Source organism: Hemiscyllium ocellatum, chromosome 8 (assembly GCF_020745735.1).
Source record: "Hemiscyllium ocellatum isolate sHemOce1 chromosome 8, sHemOce1.pat.X.cur, whole genome shotgun sequence".
Lineage (NCBI taxonomy): Eukaryota > Metazoa > Chordata > Chondrichthyes > Orectolobiformes > Hemiscylliidae > Hemiscyllium > Hemiscyllium ocellatum.
Window position 1 is genome coordinate 70,814,705 of NC_083408.1, and position 19,154 is coordinate 70,833,858.

The following is a 19,154-nucleotide window of genomic DNA, read 5'->3' on the forward strand; positions in this document are numbered from 1 at the left end:
CTCCTCGTGTCTGCCTGGGTTTCCTCCGGGTGCTCTGGTTTCCTTCCACAGTCCAAAGATGTGCAGGTCAGGTGAATTGGCCATGCTAAATTGCCCATAGTGTTAGGTGCATTAGTCAGAGAGAGATGGGACTGGGTGGGTTACACTTCAGAGGGTCGGTGTGGACTTGTTGGGCCGAAAGGCCTGTTCCCACACTGTAGGGAATCTAAATCAAAATCTAATCTAAACTTCCTCAGTTTTCTGAGATGTATGTGCTGTTGTGTTATATCCTTGGAGAGCCAACATATATTGTTGAATGGAATGATAGTTTCTGATGATGGCTGGCCCTTTGGCTGTGAAAATCACAAAGACATGAAAGTAGCAGCAGTGAAGATAAATTGAGGAAATTTAAAGGAGAAAACTCTAATCAGCACAGCCTCTTTAAAAAGAAGATGAGGAAGTGAAATTCTCACTCTCTTTTCTATCTGCTTTGCTTTCTGGTCTTGGGATAATGTACTGTAGATGAAAAGAAGAGTGAAAGGCATTTTGAAGACATTACTGAAGGTAAGGGAGGGAAGATTTCTCACATACTTTGAGGATAGGAATTTCTTCTTCTGTAGGTGTTCAGTGTTTGCTGCATCACAAGGCTGCTGAGGTGCGGGCAATAATATCTTGAAGAATCCCTGAGAAAGCAGGACTGTCCCAATATAGACAGCGAGATAAACTGCTGGAGCAGGATCATTGAGAAATTTGTGTGTAGTACAATGATCTGCAGACTGGCTTAAGCTGATCTCTATCGAAAGGTGGTCCCTGAGATTAACAAGGAAACTCTCTTGCAGTTTTTTTTTGAAAGATTAGGGCATCATGCACTAACTCTAGCAGAAAATTTTCATCAAGTAATTGTTCAACATAATCTGGAACTTCTGACTGTTTCTGCGATTTTCTTTTTGTCCCCCTCATATCTCTGAAGTGTCAACTGGATGACAACGCTGGTTGTAAGTACAAAATATTTGTAAATCTTCTGCAAGTTTCTAACAGCTGGGCTTTTAGCCTGATAGTCTAACTAAGGCAGTTTGACAGCCAATTGTTGTTGAGTTCTGGCCTGTTCAAGTTCATTCTGATGCTCGACTTTAAGCTTCATCAAAATATCCTATGTCTTTGGAACTTTGGTAGTTTGGTCTTGTAGGTTTTGGCTGTAAGAAACTCTATAGTGTTTCTGTGGTTTGCTGATGGTTTCTGTTGCAGCCTTTTGCTGCTGTCTATGAACATCAACAATTTCTGCACATTGATTCACTTTGGACTTAAAGATTTTTTTTTCCTATGGATCATGTTTTAATAGCAACTGGGGTTGTGCTTCTTCTTGAAGGGCCATTTTTGGTTCATTCATGTTGATGTTCTCTATACATTTTGCAAGAATTGTGTTGCATATAATTGGCTACTGCTTGTGCGGGTATGGTAAAACGCCCCCTGCCACCAGCTGCCTGAAGCATGAATGGCTCTGAATTTGTTTTGAAGCTCTGAGACTTCTTTCTTGTATGATTTAAAAATTTGTCTCTAACTCCATAATCCTAGGTGTCACAGATTCCATGGTGACTTTTACTGGCTATTGGAACTTTTGAAACTTCATTTAATTATTTAGTGGTTGAACTAGTACAAGGTCAATTCCTTGTAGCAGTGGTCTGGCTATCTCCTCTGAAAGGAACCTTTTCTTCTAACTGTGGCTTCAGTTGCTGTTGCTGCATCTTCTCGCCAAGCTTGTTTAATCAGTAGATATCTTACTACTTCTTTCTTCTTCAAGAAAGAATTGATTCTCCTCAAAAGAGAGAGCTGGGTTTTTAGGAACAATGTCATTTGCATTCAATAGTATAGGAAGATCGAAAGTCTCAGACTCCAGTAAATGAATAACTTGAGTAGTGGCTTCTTTCTCTGCGACTGCATGATGAAAAAACAAACCAATTGTCCAGAATTCCATTTGGTGACTGGTTTCTACTGCCTTTGGTGCCTCCTGTCCTGCAATTTTCCCCTGCTGTTTTGAGGAAAATGGAGATTCTGCTCCACTGTCTTGCAATGCTTGGGCAAGCATGTTTTTGCAGTGGAGAGAATGGATGACTGAATATATTGGCTTTATTGTCACATGTACTCAAATCAGTATGGTGAAAAGTTTATAAGTCTCTGCTTACAGTGCCATCTTAGGTACAAAGGTACCAAGGTACAATCGTTAATTACAGAATAGAGAAATGAAGAAGAAAAGTTACATTTCAACTCTAGACAACATAACCATAGATCAGAAAACAAGAAACAAAGTTAAAAAGACACACATCACAGTCTCACTGCAAAGGCTGTCCACAGCAGGCCAGAGATCCATAGGGCACTGAGTAGAACTCCACATCTTCACTGTCTGCCAACTTAAGAATGTTTAAAGCTATACAAGCAGCTCTGCTTTATAAAGAATCACAATATTTATGAATTACTTGTAAGATCTCTGTTCCCTTGTAAGTGATGTGTAGTATATGTCTAGTGTGACACTGGCTCAAGTACTTCCTGGGTGCCAACATTGATTAAAAGACAGCTTAATGCTACTTGGCCTCAGCCATGGAGTGGGATCCAAAAGGATTGATACATCCGCTCTGGTATATCCAATTTATAACTAGTTTTCTGCCAATTACCTGCATCTTTACATAGCAGCATTCATCTTGTGGATCTGCATTGTCAGGAGAGTCAAATTCTTACTGGAATCTTGTCACATCTCCCAGGAAGTATCCATTCTCCAGTCTGCAGTCCTTTAAATTTTCTGTGCTGCCAATGCTGCCATTCCCTAGTCTCCCACTTTGCACTCAAAACCCTCCGTGAGACAGGTTCTGAGCGATGGAATCTTTTATGGTATGGATTGCATCCTTTTTCCCTTTAAATTTCTGTAATATTTCCCTCACTATGGATGACAGATTTCACCTTGTTGCTTACTGTATACTCTGCATGGGTCTTCTCCTCTGTGTGCATTCCCATTCCATGGTTCAGTGTCTGGATAAGCCTTAAAAAGCATCACTCACTGAGCTCCAGCCACCACTGACCTTCATTTCAGTGATGCTCACAGCCCCACCTCCTTGATCAGGTTCAGACCTTAGGGCTGTCCTTATTGCTTTTTCTTTGACGTGATAACACTTATGGGCTTAACTTCAGTGTTTTATCACGGTCTCTAGTTTGGTCTCCTCGCCACTACTGCCATCTAGTAAAGTGAGATCTCTGCTCTTGTGTGTAAACTTTATTAAACATAGTACTTACAGAAGACAATAAGAGAGTTCATCTTGTCTGGAACCTCAGACACAGGTTCAAGTTCCATGAGATGTTACATGTCGCTGAGCATGATCTAGCTCCTTTCATTCATGCTCAGCAGCTATCTTGGAGTAAAGAAACAATTCCCTTTCCTTGACAATCTAATGTGGCAGAGATGGCCCTTCTCACACAGCATCCTGGCCCTGGAAAGAGTTTACTGTTTTATTGATTCGTTGCTGCTTGTGTCTGGACCCCCATTCTTATTTTAAGTGTGACTTGCATTGAATTGTGAGGGATAGGTAAAGTGCTTGGGCTGGGCTGTTCTCCCAGAAATGAGCAGTGTTATCATCCTACTTGGTCAAGGATTTCTGTGTCCACTGGTGGGACAGCTGTAATAGTAACTATCAGATCAGTATCCATCAGATTCTAAAAGCCTTTAGAAACAGTGCCTGTATTCTGATCCCATGACAGCTAGTATGCACGGTTCTATTAACATACTCCCTGAGTGTAGGCTTCTACAATGGATGACTCATTTGAGTAATATCAGCAACATACAAACTCTGTTACCAGAGTTCTGTCTGTCCAGGAATCCAGGAGATAGACTGCGGAGTAGAACCAGATAAGTTGCCCGTGCAGGGAACAGCAAGACATAATTGGCCCGTTAGCAACCATCTATTCTGTAACATTCCAAGATTCCATTCCTAAATTATGAGATGCCTTTCTGGAACAGGCCCATTTCAAGGACTGGTTCTATTTAGATCAACAGAAGAATGGGGGCGTAAGTACTGGCCTGGCATTTTACTCATACTTACTGTCTCGTTCCCACTCAAAACGCAGAACAAAAATCACCCTCATTCTTTAGTCTCCCTACAATGCTGAGGCCCACCTGCAAAGAACAAAAGGTTATCAGTAAAACTTGATATATCACTTGAAAAGGATTTGCTCCACCCTACTTCCACTGTAGAAGCACTAAGAGGGAACTGTGGTTTGATTGATCTATATAAGTTTCAATCATCTCCCTTCATTTGAGTAGCATTGCTATTTTTGGAAAACCAGGCAACTTGTTATTCCTCTTCAGCTATAGTAAGACATTATGTTGAACAGCTATATGGCTTTTGCGAATGCTATGATTCTAATGTATACTTGGATAGAACAACAAGAGCAATTATAGTTATCCTGTATTTTTGTACAATATACAAGAAGCTGAAGACAAATGTTTAGGGTATTGAAGATTCTCCAATTTCACTGAATCTGTCTGCCATTAGCACCTTCCAGTTGAAGACTTAATTGGAATCCGTCGGCATGTAGCTAGCTGCTGCATTCCTGATGTAACTGATTGCCAGATTGCACAATTTAGCACACAGCTCCAACAGCAGGAACAAAAACAACTTGTTTTTTATTATCTGGCTAATTCTCCAAAATGATCAACTTTACACATGTTGCCATTTCTATAGCTGGTCGTTATCTGATTCACATATATTTTAGATTAGCTTCTACCCCTCCACAATACAAACACAATTGTAACTCTGTTGTATGGTTATCTCATTTGGTTTACAAGTAAGACAAGTGACTTTTTTTCAAAGAAGTTAACAAAATGATTCTGGATAAATACAGAAAATTTATATCGCTCAAAATAAATGATAGCTGACAGGGTCTCAGCAGGGGAAGGTTCTGTCTGACAGCTGTCTTAACATTTTTGAGGTATTGATGTCCCAAATGAATTTGGAAAGTCATGATGTACTGTATCTGGACTGTAGGCAAACCTTTGATAAAGCCCCACTTAAACAGTTGCTGCTGTACTAGCTAAACTGCTAGACAGATGTGCCTGAGCATCCTAAACGCTGTTCACTGTACAGCTGTATTTATAGCCCATTCATCAGAAGTGATGATTAAACCATTCATTGATTCCTTGAGAAATGTATAAATGTCCACCAGTGTATTGACAAGTTTCTGTTGGTAAGGTCCAGCTCCAATTGAAGGGAACTCTCTGCTCACATTTGTTTTGTATGTGATGTATTCATGAATGGAAATAAGTGAGAGTTAAGTTCTTTTTTCCTAAAGGAAAAGTAAATCTGATCTAGAATCTTTCTAACTACATAGAGAAAAATGTGATGGGCCATCTTCTTGTGCTGATGGTGCTCCCCCAGTTGTAAGTTAGGAAATTCTGGGATATTTATCAAAAACCCTTGAAGGAATGATGACATGTGCCACCATTAGCATGATGTTGATCATAAGGGATGGTGTAATAGACAATTATTATTTTGCTGTAGGTGTAATCCAGTAATCTGGTCTGTAGATAATCATATGAATTACCTCTACAAATGAATATGAATTGATGATTATGAATATGAGTTGAGACTGATTCAGTGTAATTTAAACATTCTAAGGTGTGTACCTTGCTATGGCAATGAAAATGCACAGTCTGCCAGTGATCTCCATCTCTTAACCCAACAAATTATTCAGGAGTAGGGGAAGACCGCTATTTTCTTTGCAAGTTCTGTATAGTGAAGAACGAATTGAAATATTTCCTGTTGTCCAAATGGGACAATCACTATGTCTCTTTCTATATATTCACCAGCTACATCTATCTCTTCTACTTTGTCGCTTTAACATTATTTAAACTCCACATGGGATGCCTGACACCTGAAATGAAACAGCTTCAGAATTTTAATTAGTTCAATGCTAATTCAAAAACATTCTCATTCTAGAAGGATTTATTCATTGATATATTTATGTAATTAATAGGACAAGATTTTCATTTTCCTCAGATATTGATGAGTGTGCTGATATTAGCACCCATGAGTGTGGAGAACATACTGTTTGCGTCAATGTGGCTGGATCCTATGGGTGTGACTGCCAGCATGGCTATAGAATTCTAGAGAATGGAAACACATGTGTTCGTAAGTATTTTTAAATACCTTTTAAGTGAGTAGGTACATTTTTTTGTGATTGTGCTTGGTAAGTAGTAAACAATAAATTAATGAAGTGATATTTGTATCTTTATCCAAAAACCCTCAAGCATTATGGTACTGCAAAAGAATTGAATGCTTCTGATAAAACACACCAATAGACAAATTCATTTTAAGTTTGCTTGGATTGAAAAGTGGGTTTGTGCAAAACAAGACAAGATAAATCCTGTTAAACTGCAGTTAAGTAGTGGTTATGTAAAACTAAAGGAGTGCTTAACTCCTGAACAGACACCGAGTTCATGATCTGATTTAGAGTTTCAGGTTTAAAATTAACACCACTGCAGAGATTAGAATGGAAGGGGTTTCCTTTCTCACTTACTATTGTTAATTCTCCAGGATTGCAAATTAACCATTCAGATATTGCAATCTATGAGCAACCTGGAACAAAAATCATAGGGCAATTAGAAGTTTTTTAATCACTACATCATATTACCCCCATAAAACACACCAGTAATAGTAGAGACAAACAAAGCTACCAAAAAAAACAAATCAATTACTAAATTTCAATCCTGTAGCATCCTTAAACATAGACACTCATTATCATTAGCCATCCCATGATAGAAGATGATATTTTTTCTTTTCCTTTTCTGTACCCAGAAGTGGTATCACAAGCAACTTAGAGCCATTCCCCACCAAAATCACTGACATTTTTTCCCCTTTTTTCAAACTAGTAAAAACACTCATTGTATCCAATGGAGTATTTACCACAAAGTCCATTCTGGGCAAAGCAAACCATTCAAGGTGGTGTGGGCGGGGGGGGGGGGGCGGGGGGGGGGGTGGAGAGGTATAGGTAGTGCAGGAAGGGAATAAATCAAAATGGAGTTGGAAGGGGCAAAGAGCATGATAACTACCTAGGGTCATGAATTTCAGCTGTGGATATTCACGTGAGGGAACAGGCTGATTCTTGATCCATATATTTTCAGGCATGTACTCCATGTGGCTTTGGGATCTGGCATGCAGTACTTGCTTCCATTTCTTTCCTTCTCTGCTGCCATTCTGTCCCATCATTAAGGCAATGGGACTTAAGCCATGACGCAGCTTAGTGAGCAAGTATTTATCTTTTTGAATAATTCATCATAAGTTTCTCCTGGTCATTAATGTCAATGCTATAATGCTTCAAGGAGAGCTTATAAGTATTTTCATTCTCTTCCCTGGGTACACTGGCCTCACCAGAATTAAGAAAACGGGACCAGGCACAGGAAATGCTCATTAACCATTTGCGCCTTGTGTGTAGTACATCATTGTTGATATTGCAAGTGCTTTGACTGAATGGTTGTGGAGCTGTCTTCAAGAAGGAAGTACCTTGTGATTGATGGTCTTCCCATTGAATCTAAAGGAGGCGTTTCTGGTTAAAGTTTTTGAGAGCTGTCATATCATTGATCCACAGCTCAGGTCTCACAGCAGTACAGAAATGCAGTGATGATAACTGGGTACATTCAGACTTTTGTTGACTTGCAGAGGTCTTTGTTGTCAAACTTACTGCTGAAGTTTGTAGAAAGCTGAATTTAATCAGTGAATCTCCTAATCAGTAATGGCCTTTTTAAGGGAGGTTGTTGCCAAGGTATGGGCAACGTAAGAACAAGTAGTAGGAGAGAAGCTACCTCTCGAACCTGCTGCATAATTTTTTACAACCATGTGAGATCTTCTGCCTGCTCTTCCTACTCGTTAATTCCCTGAGAAAGCAAACATCAGTCTATCACAGCCTTACAATAATCAACGATGGAGCATACACATCTGTCTGACTTCTGACAAATTCCAAAAATCCACAACCCTCTCAGTGAAGAAGATTTTCTTCATTGCTGTGCCGTATCCTGAGATCATGCCTCCAAATTCTAGACTCCCCAGCCAGGGGAAACAATTTCTCACTGTGCACCCAGCTAAGCCCTTTCAAAATTTTCTAAATTTTACCTCTCATTCTCCTAAACTTCAGAGAATATAGGCCCAATTTATTAATAATCTCATCATAGGAAAACCATCTCACGCCAGAAGCAAATCTTTGCTATACTGGCTCCAATGCGTATACTGTATAATATTATTCCTTTAAATATGGAGACCAAAACAGTTCGAGTACTCCTGCAGTGGTTTATACAATGTTGCCAGACTTTCTTATTTTTGAACTTCAAGTCCGTTGTAATAAAAGTGAACACGATTGTTTGCTTATACCTGTATGTTACCTTTCTGTTTTCTTTGTATGAATAAACTGAAGTCACTCTGAACATCAACATTTGCAAATTCAATGCCTTTTACAAAAATATTTTGCATTGCTGCTCATAATACTAAACTTCACACTTCCCATGTTAAACTCTATCTATTATATTATTATCCAGCTGGCTTACTGGCTTACTTTATAATTTTGGTCAGGAACCCAAAAGCCAACATTTCTGGTTCATAAACCCATGCTGGATCTACATCCCTTATGCAAATCAACCTTCAAATATAAATGCTGTAATTGGATGTGTCACATTGCTAGGACGTGAGAGTTATCTGTAATGCATGAGCAATAAAAGCAGATAGATAGGAGCAATGATGGGAACAATAGAGATGGCAACATCAAGGAGGGCCAGCAATATTTCATAGAATCATAGAATGCCTACAGTGTGGAAACAGGCCATTTGGCCTAACAAGTCCACACTGACTCTCCGAAGAGTAACCCACTGAGATCCATTCTCCTACCCTATTGCTCTACATTTACGCCCAACTAATGCATCTCATCTACATATCCCTGAACATTATGGGCAATTTAGCATGGCCAATTCACCTAACCTGCACATCTTTGGACTGTGGGAGGAAACTGGAGCACCCAGAGGAAACCCAAATGGACACTGGGAGAATATGCAAACTCCACACAGACAGTCACCCAAGGAATTGAACCCAGGTCCCTGGTGCTGTGAGGCAGCTGTGCTAACCACAGCCATTATGCTGCCTGCTTCAGTGCACAACAGTGGCCAAACATTCAAATTAAAGATAATGAACAGAATCCAGAGCATGGTCCCCTATGTGCTCACATTTTGCTTTATAAAACCATGGATTAATTCCTGCCTGCATTGAACCTGGTATCTTGGATGAATATCCAGCTAACTGTTCCGGTTTAGCAAATTACAAATTGAAAGTCATCATCTTGCTGTGCCTGGTTCATTAACAAGGAGGCTAACAGGATACTACTTACAGGGGAATGGCTTCATCACTTACCTCTATCCTCAAATTTGAAATTTGAAGGGTAATTGGAGGATTTGGGACCCTCCTGCTCCTCTTCTAACGCCTATGGGCAATTGAAAATCCCACCTTCTATTCCTTTGCAGTCACTTTGTCTCCCCACAGCTTATAATCCCATCTAGCTTTGTATCATCATCAAACATAGATGCTGTACTTTCAGTCTCTCAATCTGAACCAATAATATAGTTTGTAAATAATGGAGGACTCAGTATCCCTCCTTGCAGCAAACTACTAGTTGTAGTCTGTCACCTTGAAAGTGCCATGTTTATCTCTCACCTATGCTTTGTATTGATTAACCAATGCAAGAGGTGATTGTTTTCCAAGGATCAGCTGCGGACCTTGGTGACATGTCAAAAAATAGCTGTACACTCAACTCATTGGCCATTGCCGGAGTTGGACAGTACACAAGTTTAATGCCAATATATCCTCACAGTCGGCATTAGGGTCGTCCTCACTGCTGGCACTAAACGCCATTACATTGTATCCACATGCTTACCATGGCATCCAGTGATTGGCCAGTTTGATCCATCAACAGGAAGGAGTTCGACTCTCTCAATATCCAACTGCAAACACAATGTGAGCTTCTTCCGTGTGTGCATTTGCTTTCCTGACAGCAAACATGACTCTTTCATCCGTTGTAATTCAGACTATATCAGATCTTCAGACCAGCCATCAAAGTATGTGGTTTGGCCTATTAGAAAATTCACCCCTCTGTCTGTTCCTCTCTTCCTCTGTTTCACTTCAGCCAAATCACTTCACCAGTCTATTGTCTCAACTTTCATCTTTAGTTTTCTAAATATCAAATCACCCAACTAGTTCCCATCCTACATCCTACAATTCAGGCTGGGATTAGTGTTCTGGTGGAATGCATGGAGCCCGTCCTAATGGAACAGCTTCTTTTTTTCTGGGCTAAAGGTGCCAGTGTCCCATAAATTGAAAATCCTGATCTCCAAACCACCATTGGAGCCATTCATTTCATTCTCTAATTTGTTTGATCCTGTATTTGAGGTACCAATCCAACAGCCTTGCTAACTAGGATTGGGACATCATGTTGAGGCTGTACAGGACATTGGAGAGGCCACTTCTGGAGTATTGTGTACAGTTCTGGTCAGCCTGGTATTAGAAGGATATTATTAAATTGAAGAGGGTTCAGAAAAAAATTCTTAGGATATTGCTGGGACTGTATGGTTTGAGTTATAAGGAGTATCTAGAGAGTCTGGAATTTTTTTCACTAGAACATAGAGATTTATAAAATCATGAGGGAGTAGATAAGATGAATAACACATGTCGTTTCCCTAGAATGGGTGAGTTCAAAACTAGGGGACATAATGTTAAGATGAGAGGAGAAAGATTTAAAAGGGACCTGAGGGGCAACCTTTTCACACAGAGGATGATTTGTATGTGGAATAAACTTCCAGAGGAAGTGATTGATGCAGGTATAGTTACAGCATTTAAAAGATATTTGGGTAGGTACATGAATAAGAAAGGTTTAGAGGAATATGGGCTAAAATCAGGCAAATAGGACTAGTTTATTTTGGGAAACTTGGTCAACATGAACAGGTTGGACCGAAGTGTCTGTTTCTGTGCTGTATGACTCTATGATTCTATAACTAAAAGAGTATTATTATGATTTAGATCAAGTTTATGTAAAGTGTAGGCATGATCTAATTGAATGTTGGACAAATGTGTTGAACATCTACTCTTTCTGTTGTGTTTCTTTATTTATATCTTACTCTATTCTATTGAAGTGTTAATGGTGCACAACCAAAAAAGGCTGTGCCTGCAAGCAACTTCTCATTCAGCATAATTGCATGCCTTGAAACTTTGCTGAATTTAAATTTGAACAAAGGGTCATAGCCAATTGAATTTGGGTGGGAGTATATTTTTGCAGGGCTTCTGATTGGCTGAAACATCATCAGCAGTATGACCACAGGAGAACAGCAATGACACTGTTTTTGCAGGCATTCCATGACTGTTTTGCTAATGTTAAGTTGGACGAGCAGAAACCCAACACATTCCTTTCGGTTGACATTAAGTGAAACAACAAAAAAGACACACAACTTTCAAGTATAATACAGAGTTATTGCTGGTCTATTCTTAGCTGATACTTTTTAGTTCAGAACTTGTAATCATAGAGATCAGAATATTATGATTGTCAGTGTTGGGTTGGCAGATGGGGAGGCCCATATAAGTTACCAAACCTTCCTGTCCTTGGTTTGGAATTTGTTAAGTCACAGCCCTTCAAGTTGACATCCTAGAATTTTTTTCAAATACTGTATGAATAGCTGTCTGTGCCACCATTTCAAACAGTAAATTCCAGGTCCCTACCACCCTTTGGATTTCATCCCCATCGACCCTGTTTCTACCAGTTACTTTAATTCAAAGCCCCCTGGGTTTTTGACCGAAGAGTCTCCTAAAGTAAATAACTCATCGCTATCTGGGCATCATTTTCATTTTCAATCTTCAGACAACGGAAAGATTGTTATGTGTAGTTAATTATCTGTTGATCTGCTTTTCTGTACTTTCATGATGGAATTAAATGAACTGAAATTAGCTCTCTCAGGCTATCACCCAATTTTATGGATGAGTTCCCTAGAGAGCATGCTCCCTTCCTTTTGATGAGTCCGATAACTGCAGAGCTGCAGGAAGGGATGCAGGAAGAGGATTATTGCCATTGTGTCCAACCTTGATCTTATTTGTGACTCCAGGGTAAAAGATTGCACACAAGTTGTTTTTACATATCCCGCTGAGGATATATTTTGAGCTTTGCTGAAAAATGTGCTCTGTAATCAGTATTCTGCTTGTGCTTAATGCAATTGTAGAAAACAAATGTGATGGAAGAAGTTTTCTTTTCCCCTCTGGATTTAAAACATTATTTAGTTCTCCAAGGATTACAGATGACATGAATAGTTTGGCAGAAGCAGTTTCAGCTGTTTATGGCACTGTAGATGTGATTTCAGCATTGCCTCTCATTATGCTGACGGCAGCCATTTGTCCTGCTTTGAACAAATCAACATTAATTTTAAATACGGAGCTAGCAGTGACAGTACAAACGCATTGGTTTGGGGAAAATACTCAAAGCGATGATTGTGAATTGTACCCCTATTTGATTAGAAAAGAAAGCCGGCTGGAATGTAAAGCAAATTTTTGATGCTTTAACATTCACTTTAACCTACTTTCCCAGACGTTTCTTTTCTAGTTCACCTGTAGGACATGGGTGTCGCTGACTAGGCCAGTGTTTATTGCTCATCGCCAGTTATCCTTGAGAAGATGGTAATGAGCAAACTTCTTGAACTGCTGCAATCCACATGCTGTAGATAGACCCACATGCCATCTCAATTCAAGTAAGACAGGATAAGAATATTTTTCAAGACAAATCCTTTTCAATTTATTTATAGAATCCCTAGTGTGGAACAAGGTGATTTGGCCCATCAACTCCATACCAATCCTCTGAAGAGCATCCCACCCAGACCTATCCCATCCCCGTAACCTTGCATTTCCCATAGGTAAGCCACATAGCGTAAACAGCTCTAGACACTGATTTACCATGGCGAATCCAGCTAACTTTCCCATCTTTAAGCTGTGGGAGGAATCCGGAGCACCTGAAGGAAACCCATGTAGACATGGAGAGTGTGCAAACTTCACACAGACCGTAGCCTGAAGTGGAATCAAACCTGGGTCCCTGGTGCTGTGAAGCAGCAGTGCTAATGTCTGAACCACTATGCCACCCCTAAAAACCTGGTTGAATGTAAAACAAGTTTCTAATTCTTTAGCATTCACTTTGAGCTACTGCCTAAGACCATTTTTAAAATTCATTTTAAAATTTGGAATCCAAAATAATAGAAAGTTGACATGAAAGTTCAAAATATGGTTTTACTACCACATATCTGGTGGGAAATCCGATTCTGTCTGGTAGGGAATCAGGTTCAAAGAGCAACTGCCACAGACATTTGTTGTGTCTCTGTTTCCATTGAACAAATAAAACCATAACTCTTGAGAGTGAGTGCTTTCAGTGTTAACATTTTGTAACCTGATACCCCACCCACTGTGCTTCAATTCTTGATCTCCACTGCTCCTGTATTTCTGTAGTGTTCTAATCACTAGCTCACAATTGACCCCATTATAGCTCACTGCGTTCCAGATCCAATGTGTGATCCCATGGGAGGTTGGTCAGTCATTTAATGTATCAGTACAAATTCTATATAATCAGTTTTTTATTGTGTATATTCCTATGCGTGATAGCTTTGAAGACTACAGTGAAAACTAAACATAATAATGATTACTTACATTAATACTGCTAGTATTGCTAATTATTGTGAGTTGCTGAGAATTATACCTTTATTTTATAGCCTATCACTTCTGGATCTGCAGCTTCCAGAAAACTAGTGTGTTGTGTCATAAAGCAAATAGTTACACATCTTAATCACAAAACATACTTGTTTGATTGAACAATGAAAAGCGTCTGAGGATAATTTGATGTTTGTGACTCATGTAACAGCGGAAATAAACAACACAACTTCAAATATCATTTTCATGTAGAGAATTCTATCATAGTGGTCATTACAGTTTTGCAAAGTTATCAACAGCTACTATTTAACATTTCTAAATTTGTGACCCAGTGGGAGTATTGCCTTGAAACCACATGGTTTCATAAAATTCTGACATTTCCCGTTGAAGCATATAAACAGAATAAAATTGAATTGGCATGAACAGCTGATTAGATTACTTACAGTGTGGAAACAGACCCTTTGACTCAACAAGTCCACACTGACCCTCCAAAGAACAACCCACCGAGACCCATTACCCTACATGTACCCCTTTACCTAACACTATGGACAATTTAGCATGGTCAATCCACCCTAACCTGCACATCTCCACACAGACAGTTGCCCGAGGCGGGAATTGAACCCGGGTCTCTGGCACTGGGAGGCAGCAGTGCTAACCACTGAGCCACCAAGCCACCCTCTCCTTTCTTGTATCCTCTCCAGGGGCATTTCCACACCAGGTCCAGTTCCTCCAACTCATCTTTGAATAAGGACAGCATGTACTGGAGTGTCTCTTGCATCCAGAGTCCCTTGCATCCAAAAGCTCACACAATCAAGAACAATACGAGACTTACAATTGATGAGTAAAGACTTGGCTAAAGGAGTGCTGAAGAGAATCAACCCTGAGTTCTAATGCAATTAACTCACATCTACATCAGCAAATGGTAAATCATAAACTAGAACAGTAGGATTAATTCTGTATTCCTCAGAGAGGAGGTTCAGCTCTAAGGGAACATGGTTCAGAGTTAAAAAATATAGCACTTTGGCCTTGATTCATTGGCCAATACATTGTGTTCACAGAATTAGCCCAAAGATTTTTGACAAAATAAAATTTTGAGGTGACAAATGAAATCAGACAATTTCCTGGTGGCAAAAATAGATTTGTGATTACTTCATTTATATTAGCTGTGCTGTGTGGTTCCATGTTTTATGTTATATTGAATAATTGAATGGCTGAATTAGGAAAACCTTTGGCAGAAATTTAAAAAAAACAAAAACAATTTGCATTCATATAGCATCTTTAATGTAATGCGATGTCTTAAGACACTTCACCTGTAAAGCAGAATTTGATATCAAGCTGCACAAAGTGAGGCGAGTGGAGATAAACAAGGTCATATATTCAGCTCCTGAAGCTCATTAATCTCATCAGCACACACATTTGCTGAGCCAATGGCATCTGCTTTGACTTAGTCACAATCCTATCATGGATGATAGCAATGTAATGAAGACTTTCTGCATGGTGACTGACCATTGGGTCATGACACTTCGATGTCCATACCTTTGTGACAAGAAAACTAAGTGAAACATGAAGGTAGTGGACATTAATGGGAGACAGGTACTGATAGCTATGACTCCTGAAGGCTTCTGTCTGTAAGAACATTGAACGTGATGAGCAGAAATGAAATGATCAACTGGTTGGGGAGACCCTGGGAAAACATAAGTCAATGAATTGTGCACCTTCTCAGCCTGATACCTTTCTTTGCAGCAAATGTCAAATGCCCATGGTCCAGTTGGCTTCTGAGGCAGCCTGAGCAATACTTAACACAGAGTTGACCATGATGATGCAAACCATCATCTCATGAGACAGATGTTGCTGCCAGTACAAGTGAAAGTGGATACAAACTTAGTCAAGAAAAGCAACCTCAGAAGAGCATCTTAAAAGAGGAAAAAGCAGTATAAAAATAGAATGGTTCAAATAAGAAATTCCAGAGTATGGAGCCTGAGCAACTGAAGGCATAACCATCAATAATGGAGAAATTAAAATTGGGGATGGTCAAAGGCCAACATTTGTTGAATGTAGATTTCACATAGGGCTTTGGAGCTGGAGGAGGGGTGTGAGGTAGGCAGAATGAGACATGACAGGATTTAGAAACAAGGATGATGATCTTCAAATTGAGATGTCGCTGGACCAGAATCCAGTGTAGGGCAGCAACAGTATCCTTAGGATACCAGCTGCAGAGTTTTAGATCTGTTCAAGTTTATGGAGGAATGAATATGGAAGGTTAGTCTTCTAAAGGTAACGTATATGAATGAAGACTACAGCAGCAGATGAGCTGAGGTAAGGGTGGAGTTTTGCAATATTATAGAGGTGGAAATAGACAGTTTTAGTGATTGCATGTCAGAAACTCAACTTTGGCACCAAAGACAAGAAAATTGTAGTCAGCCCGGTTCATCTTCAAGATAGTTGCTAAGAAGAGGATGGCATCAATAGCTAGGAATATTACATTACATGCAATACTGTATTGATTAAAATGTTAATGATATATTGCAATGTTTCCACACATTACCGTCTTTAACAAAGCAAACTCCATCACAGATAAAAGAACTGATAATGCAGGCCCAGTGAGGATGGGTCATGAACCTTCCAACATTAAAGTATTTTGTATAATATCCGTTATTGCCTGATTACACAAGCCTCTTTATTTTCCATAGCACTGTAGTTAAGTACACAACATGAAATGGGCTTCAGTCCTACCTCGAGGAAAGTTGTAGCTTGTTTCCCTGTCATTGCTGGAACCAGAAGGATGTCAGTTGAGGTAGCACTCAGTGTTACAGTTGTCTCTGACCAGTGAAGCGTGAGTCAAAGAGTGTGGTGCTGGAAAAGCACAGCCGGTCAGCAGCATCCCAGGAGCAGGAGAGTCGATGTTTTGAATCATTCCTGATGAAGAGCTTATGCTTGAAACATCAACTCTCCTGCTCTTTGGATGCTGCCCGACCATCTGTGCTTTTCCAGCGCCACACTCTTTGACTCTGATCTCCAGCATCTGCAGTCCTCACTTTCACCCAGTGAAGCGTGAGTCAGTCAGGGCTCACACTGCACCATCCATTAACCACTGTGAATATGTGCGTGTGTGTGTGTCTGTTTGTTAACAAGCTCCAACATAAAGAACAATTTTTTGTGAAGGGATTGCAGTGCTTATGCTTCCAATGATGGAACTCTACTCTTTTAGAAACTACCTAATTAATAAAGTAATAAAAGCAGGGAGGAAATTTGAGTGATGCAAACTTGACTAAAGTCAGCCTGTGTTATTTTCTTGCAGCTGTTGACCAATGTACTGAGGGTTTATGTCATTCACATGCAACTTGTTATGATACCCCTGGCTCGTACGTCTGTCGATGTAACCCTGGTTATGAAGGAGATGGTACCCAGTGTAGACCAATCGAGTCAGGTAGGAATCCAAAATCAAATCTTATTTCCAAGTTACTTTGTGTCCATTTTAGGATTTGATTTGAAGGACGGGGAAAAGCAGGAGAATTATCTTATGCAATCATACTTTTAAGAAGGTAGGAGGTTTATCTAACAGATTTAACATTATTCTGGCTCTGTTAACAATGTGGGAGTCCAGGGTTAATTTGTAGTGCAGAGTTAAAATGTGTGGTACTGGAAAAGCCCAGCCAGTCAGGCAGCTTCTCAGGGGCAGAAAAATTGACGTTTCAAGCATAAGCCCTTCATCATTCCTGATGAAGTCCTTATGCTCAAAATGTTGATTCTCCTGCTCCTCGGATGTTGCCTGAATGGCTGTGCTTTTCCAGCACGACACTCTTCAACACTGGTCTCCAGCATCTGCATTCCTTATTCTCTCCTATTTAACTTGAAGTGCAGTCTTGTTTTAAAAAGAGGTGACCCTGGGTGCTTACAAACAATATCCTAACAAGGCTTGGCTGTTAAAATTGGTCAAGTCTCCCTACCATCACTCCTATCTCAGCATTCCATTCACTCTGCCATGCTTTTGCCCAGGAGTTAAAATCCAGCCCTATTTCCATACAGACAGTCTCAGCTGATAATATTAATAGCTCATTATTTTAACAATTTAGTGCTTTCAGTAAACCAACTATTCAAACTTTAACTCCTGCCCCCACGTCTCATTAAACGATTGTAACTTCCTGCTTCGAGGATGTATTGCAGTCGTGATACAGAACATATTATTTGCCTAACAGGATCTTTCGTGGACAATCAATATCAGGTTTTCTTTTACATCAATCTTTTCAGTGCTGTTATGACACACATCTGGAGCAGGTGGGGCTTGAACTCAGGCCTCTGACTCTTGAGTTAGGGACACTGCACTTCATTCCACCACCAGACGCTAACCAAATCCATATCAGTGTACAGTCCATCCAGGATGGCTGCCACCTGAGCTCATCTGTTGGCAGGAAGTAAATTAACATTGGATTAAATGCAGATTGTGGTGCCTGAAAGCAACCAGTGCAGACCAACCTTTAAGCATTCAAGTGTAATGCATACTCATTAAAACACTTTGGTTGCCAACTTGAATTGAACCTTAGTAATTTGTCACCAGTGAACAGGTCTTAGTAGACAGCAGGCAGAGTGAACTTCCTGAAGGATTAAGTGTAAGTAGGAGCTACATTTGTAAATAGAGAAACCTTTTTGGACCAGGAAGAAGAACCTGAGCTATTCATTGAGTGCAGATGTTGACTGTCAGAGAATCATTGAATCATATAGCACAAACCCGTCGGGTCTGCCAGGACAAAAATACTACTCAAAGTATACACTAGTCCCACTTTCTAGCACTTGACCAATAACTTTAAATGTTATGACATTTCAAGTGCTCATTCAAGTACTTTTAAAAGTTGTACAGTTTCCTGAAACATCTATCTTGCCAGGCAATGCATTCCAGATTCCCACCACTATCTGGATGATTTTTTTTCTGAAATCTCCTTTAAACCTCCTGCCTTCTTCTTAAAAGTATGAGTTGAAACATGCTGGAAAAGCACAGCAGATCAGGCAGCATCCAAGGAGCAAGAGCGTCAACATTTTGGGCATAAGCCCTTCATCAGGAATCACATTCCTGATGATGAGTTTATGCTTGAAACGTTGATTCTCTTGCTCTTCAGATGCTGCTTGACCTACTGTGCTCTTCCAGTGCCAGACTTTTCGACTCTTAGAGATGTGCCCACATTGTTATTGACACTTCAATTTGTTCATACACCTCAATTAGGTCCCCTCTTCTCTGCCTGTTCAATGTTCTCTGCAACCCTTCCAGTGCAGTCACATCCTTCCTAGCAAAATGACCAGAACTGCACACAGTACTCCAGCTGTGGCACAACCAAAAGTCCTGTACAGCTCTAACATAACCCCCCGCTCTTATAGTCTGTGCTATGACTAATAAAAGCAAGTATCACATATGCGGCCTTGACAACCCTATAATTTATGTTGTTG

At 40.0% G+C, this 19,154-nt stretch overlaps 1 protein-coding gene across 7 annotated transcripts in view; it reads left to right on the forward strand.

Annotated features, from left to right (window-relative positions):
* The window catches only part of nid2a (nidogen 2a (osteonidogen)), a 127,645-nt gene that overhangs the window by 14,149 nt on the left and 94,342 nt on the right, over nucleotides 1-19,154 (forward strand). For 6 of the 7 annotated variants that reach the window (XM_060829167.1, XM_060829165.1, XM_060829163.1 and 3 more), the window contains exons 10-11: nucleotides 6,018-6,149; nucleotides 17,017-17,145. In XM_060829167.1, coding sequence (XP_060685150.1) covers nucleotides 6,018-6,149; nucleotides 17,017-17,145 — 261 coding nt within the window. The remainder of the gene's footprint in view (nucleotides 1-6,017; nucleotides 6,150-17,016; nucleotides 17,146-19,154) is intronic. The other variant, XM_060829164.1, reaches the window with a different exon arrangement.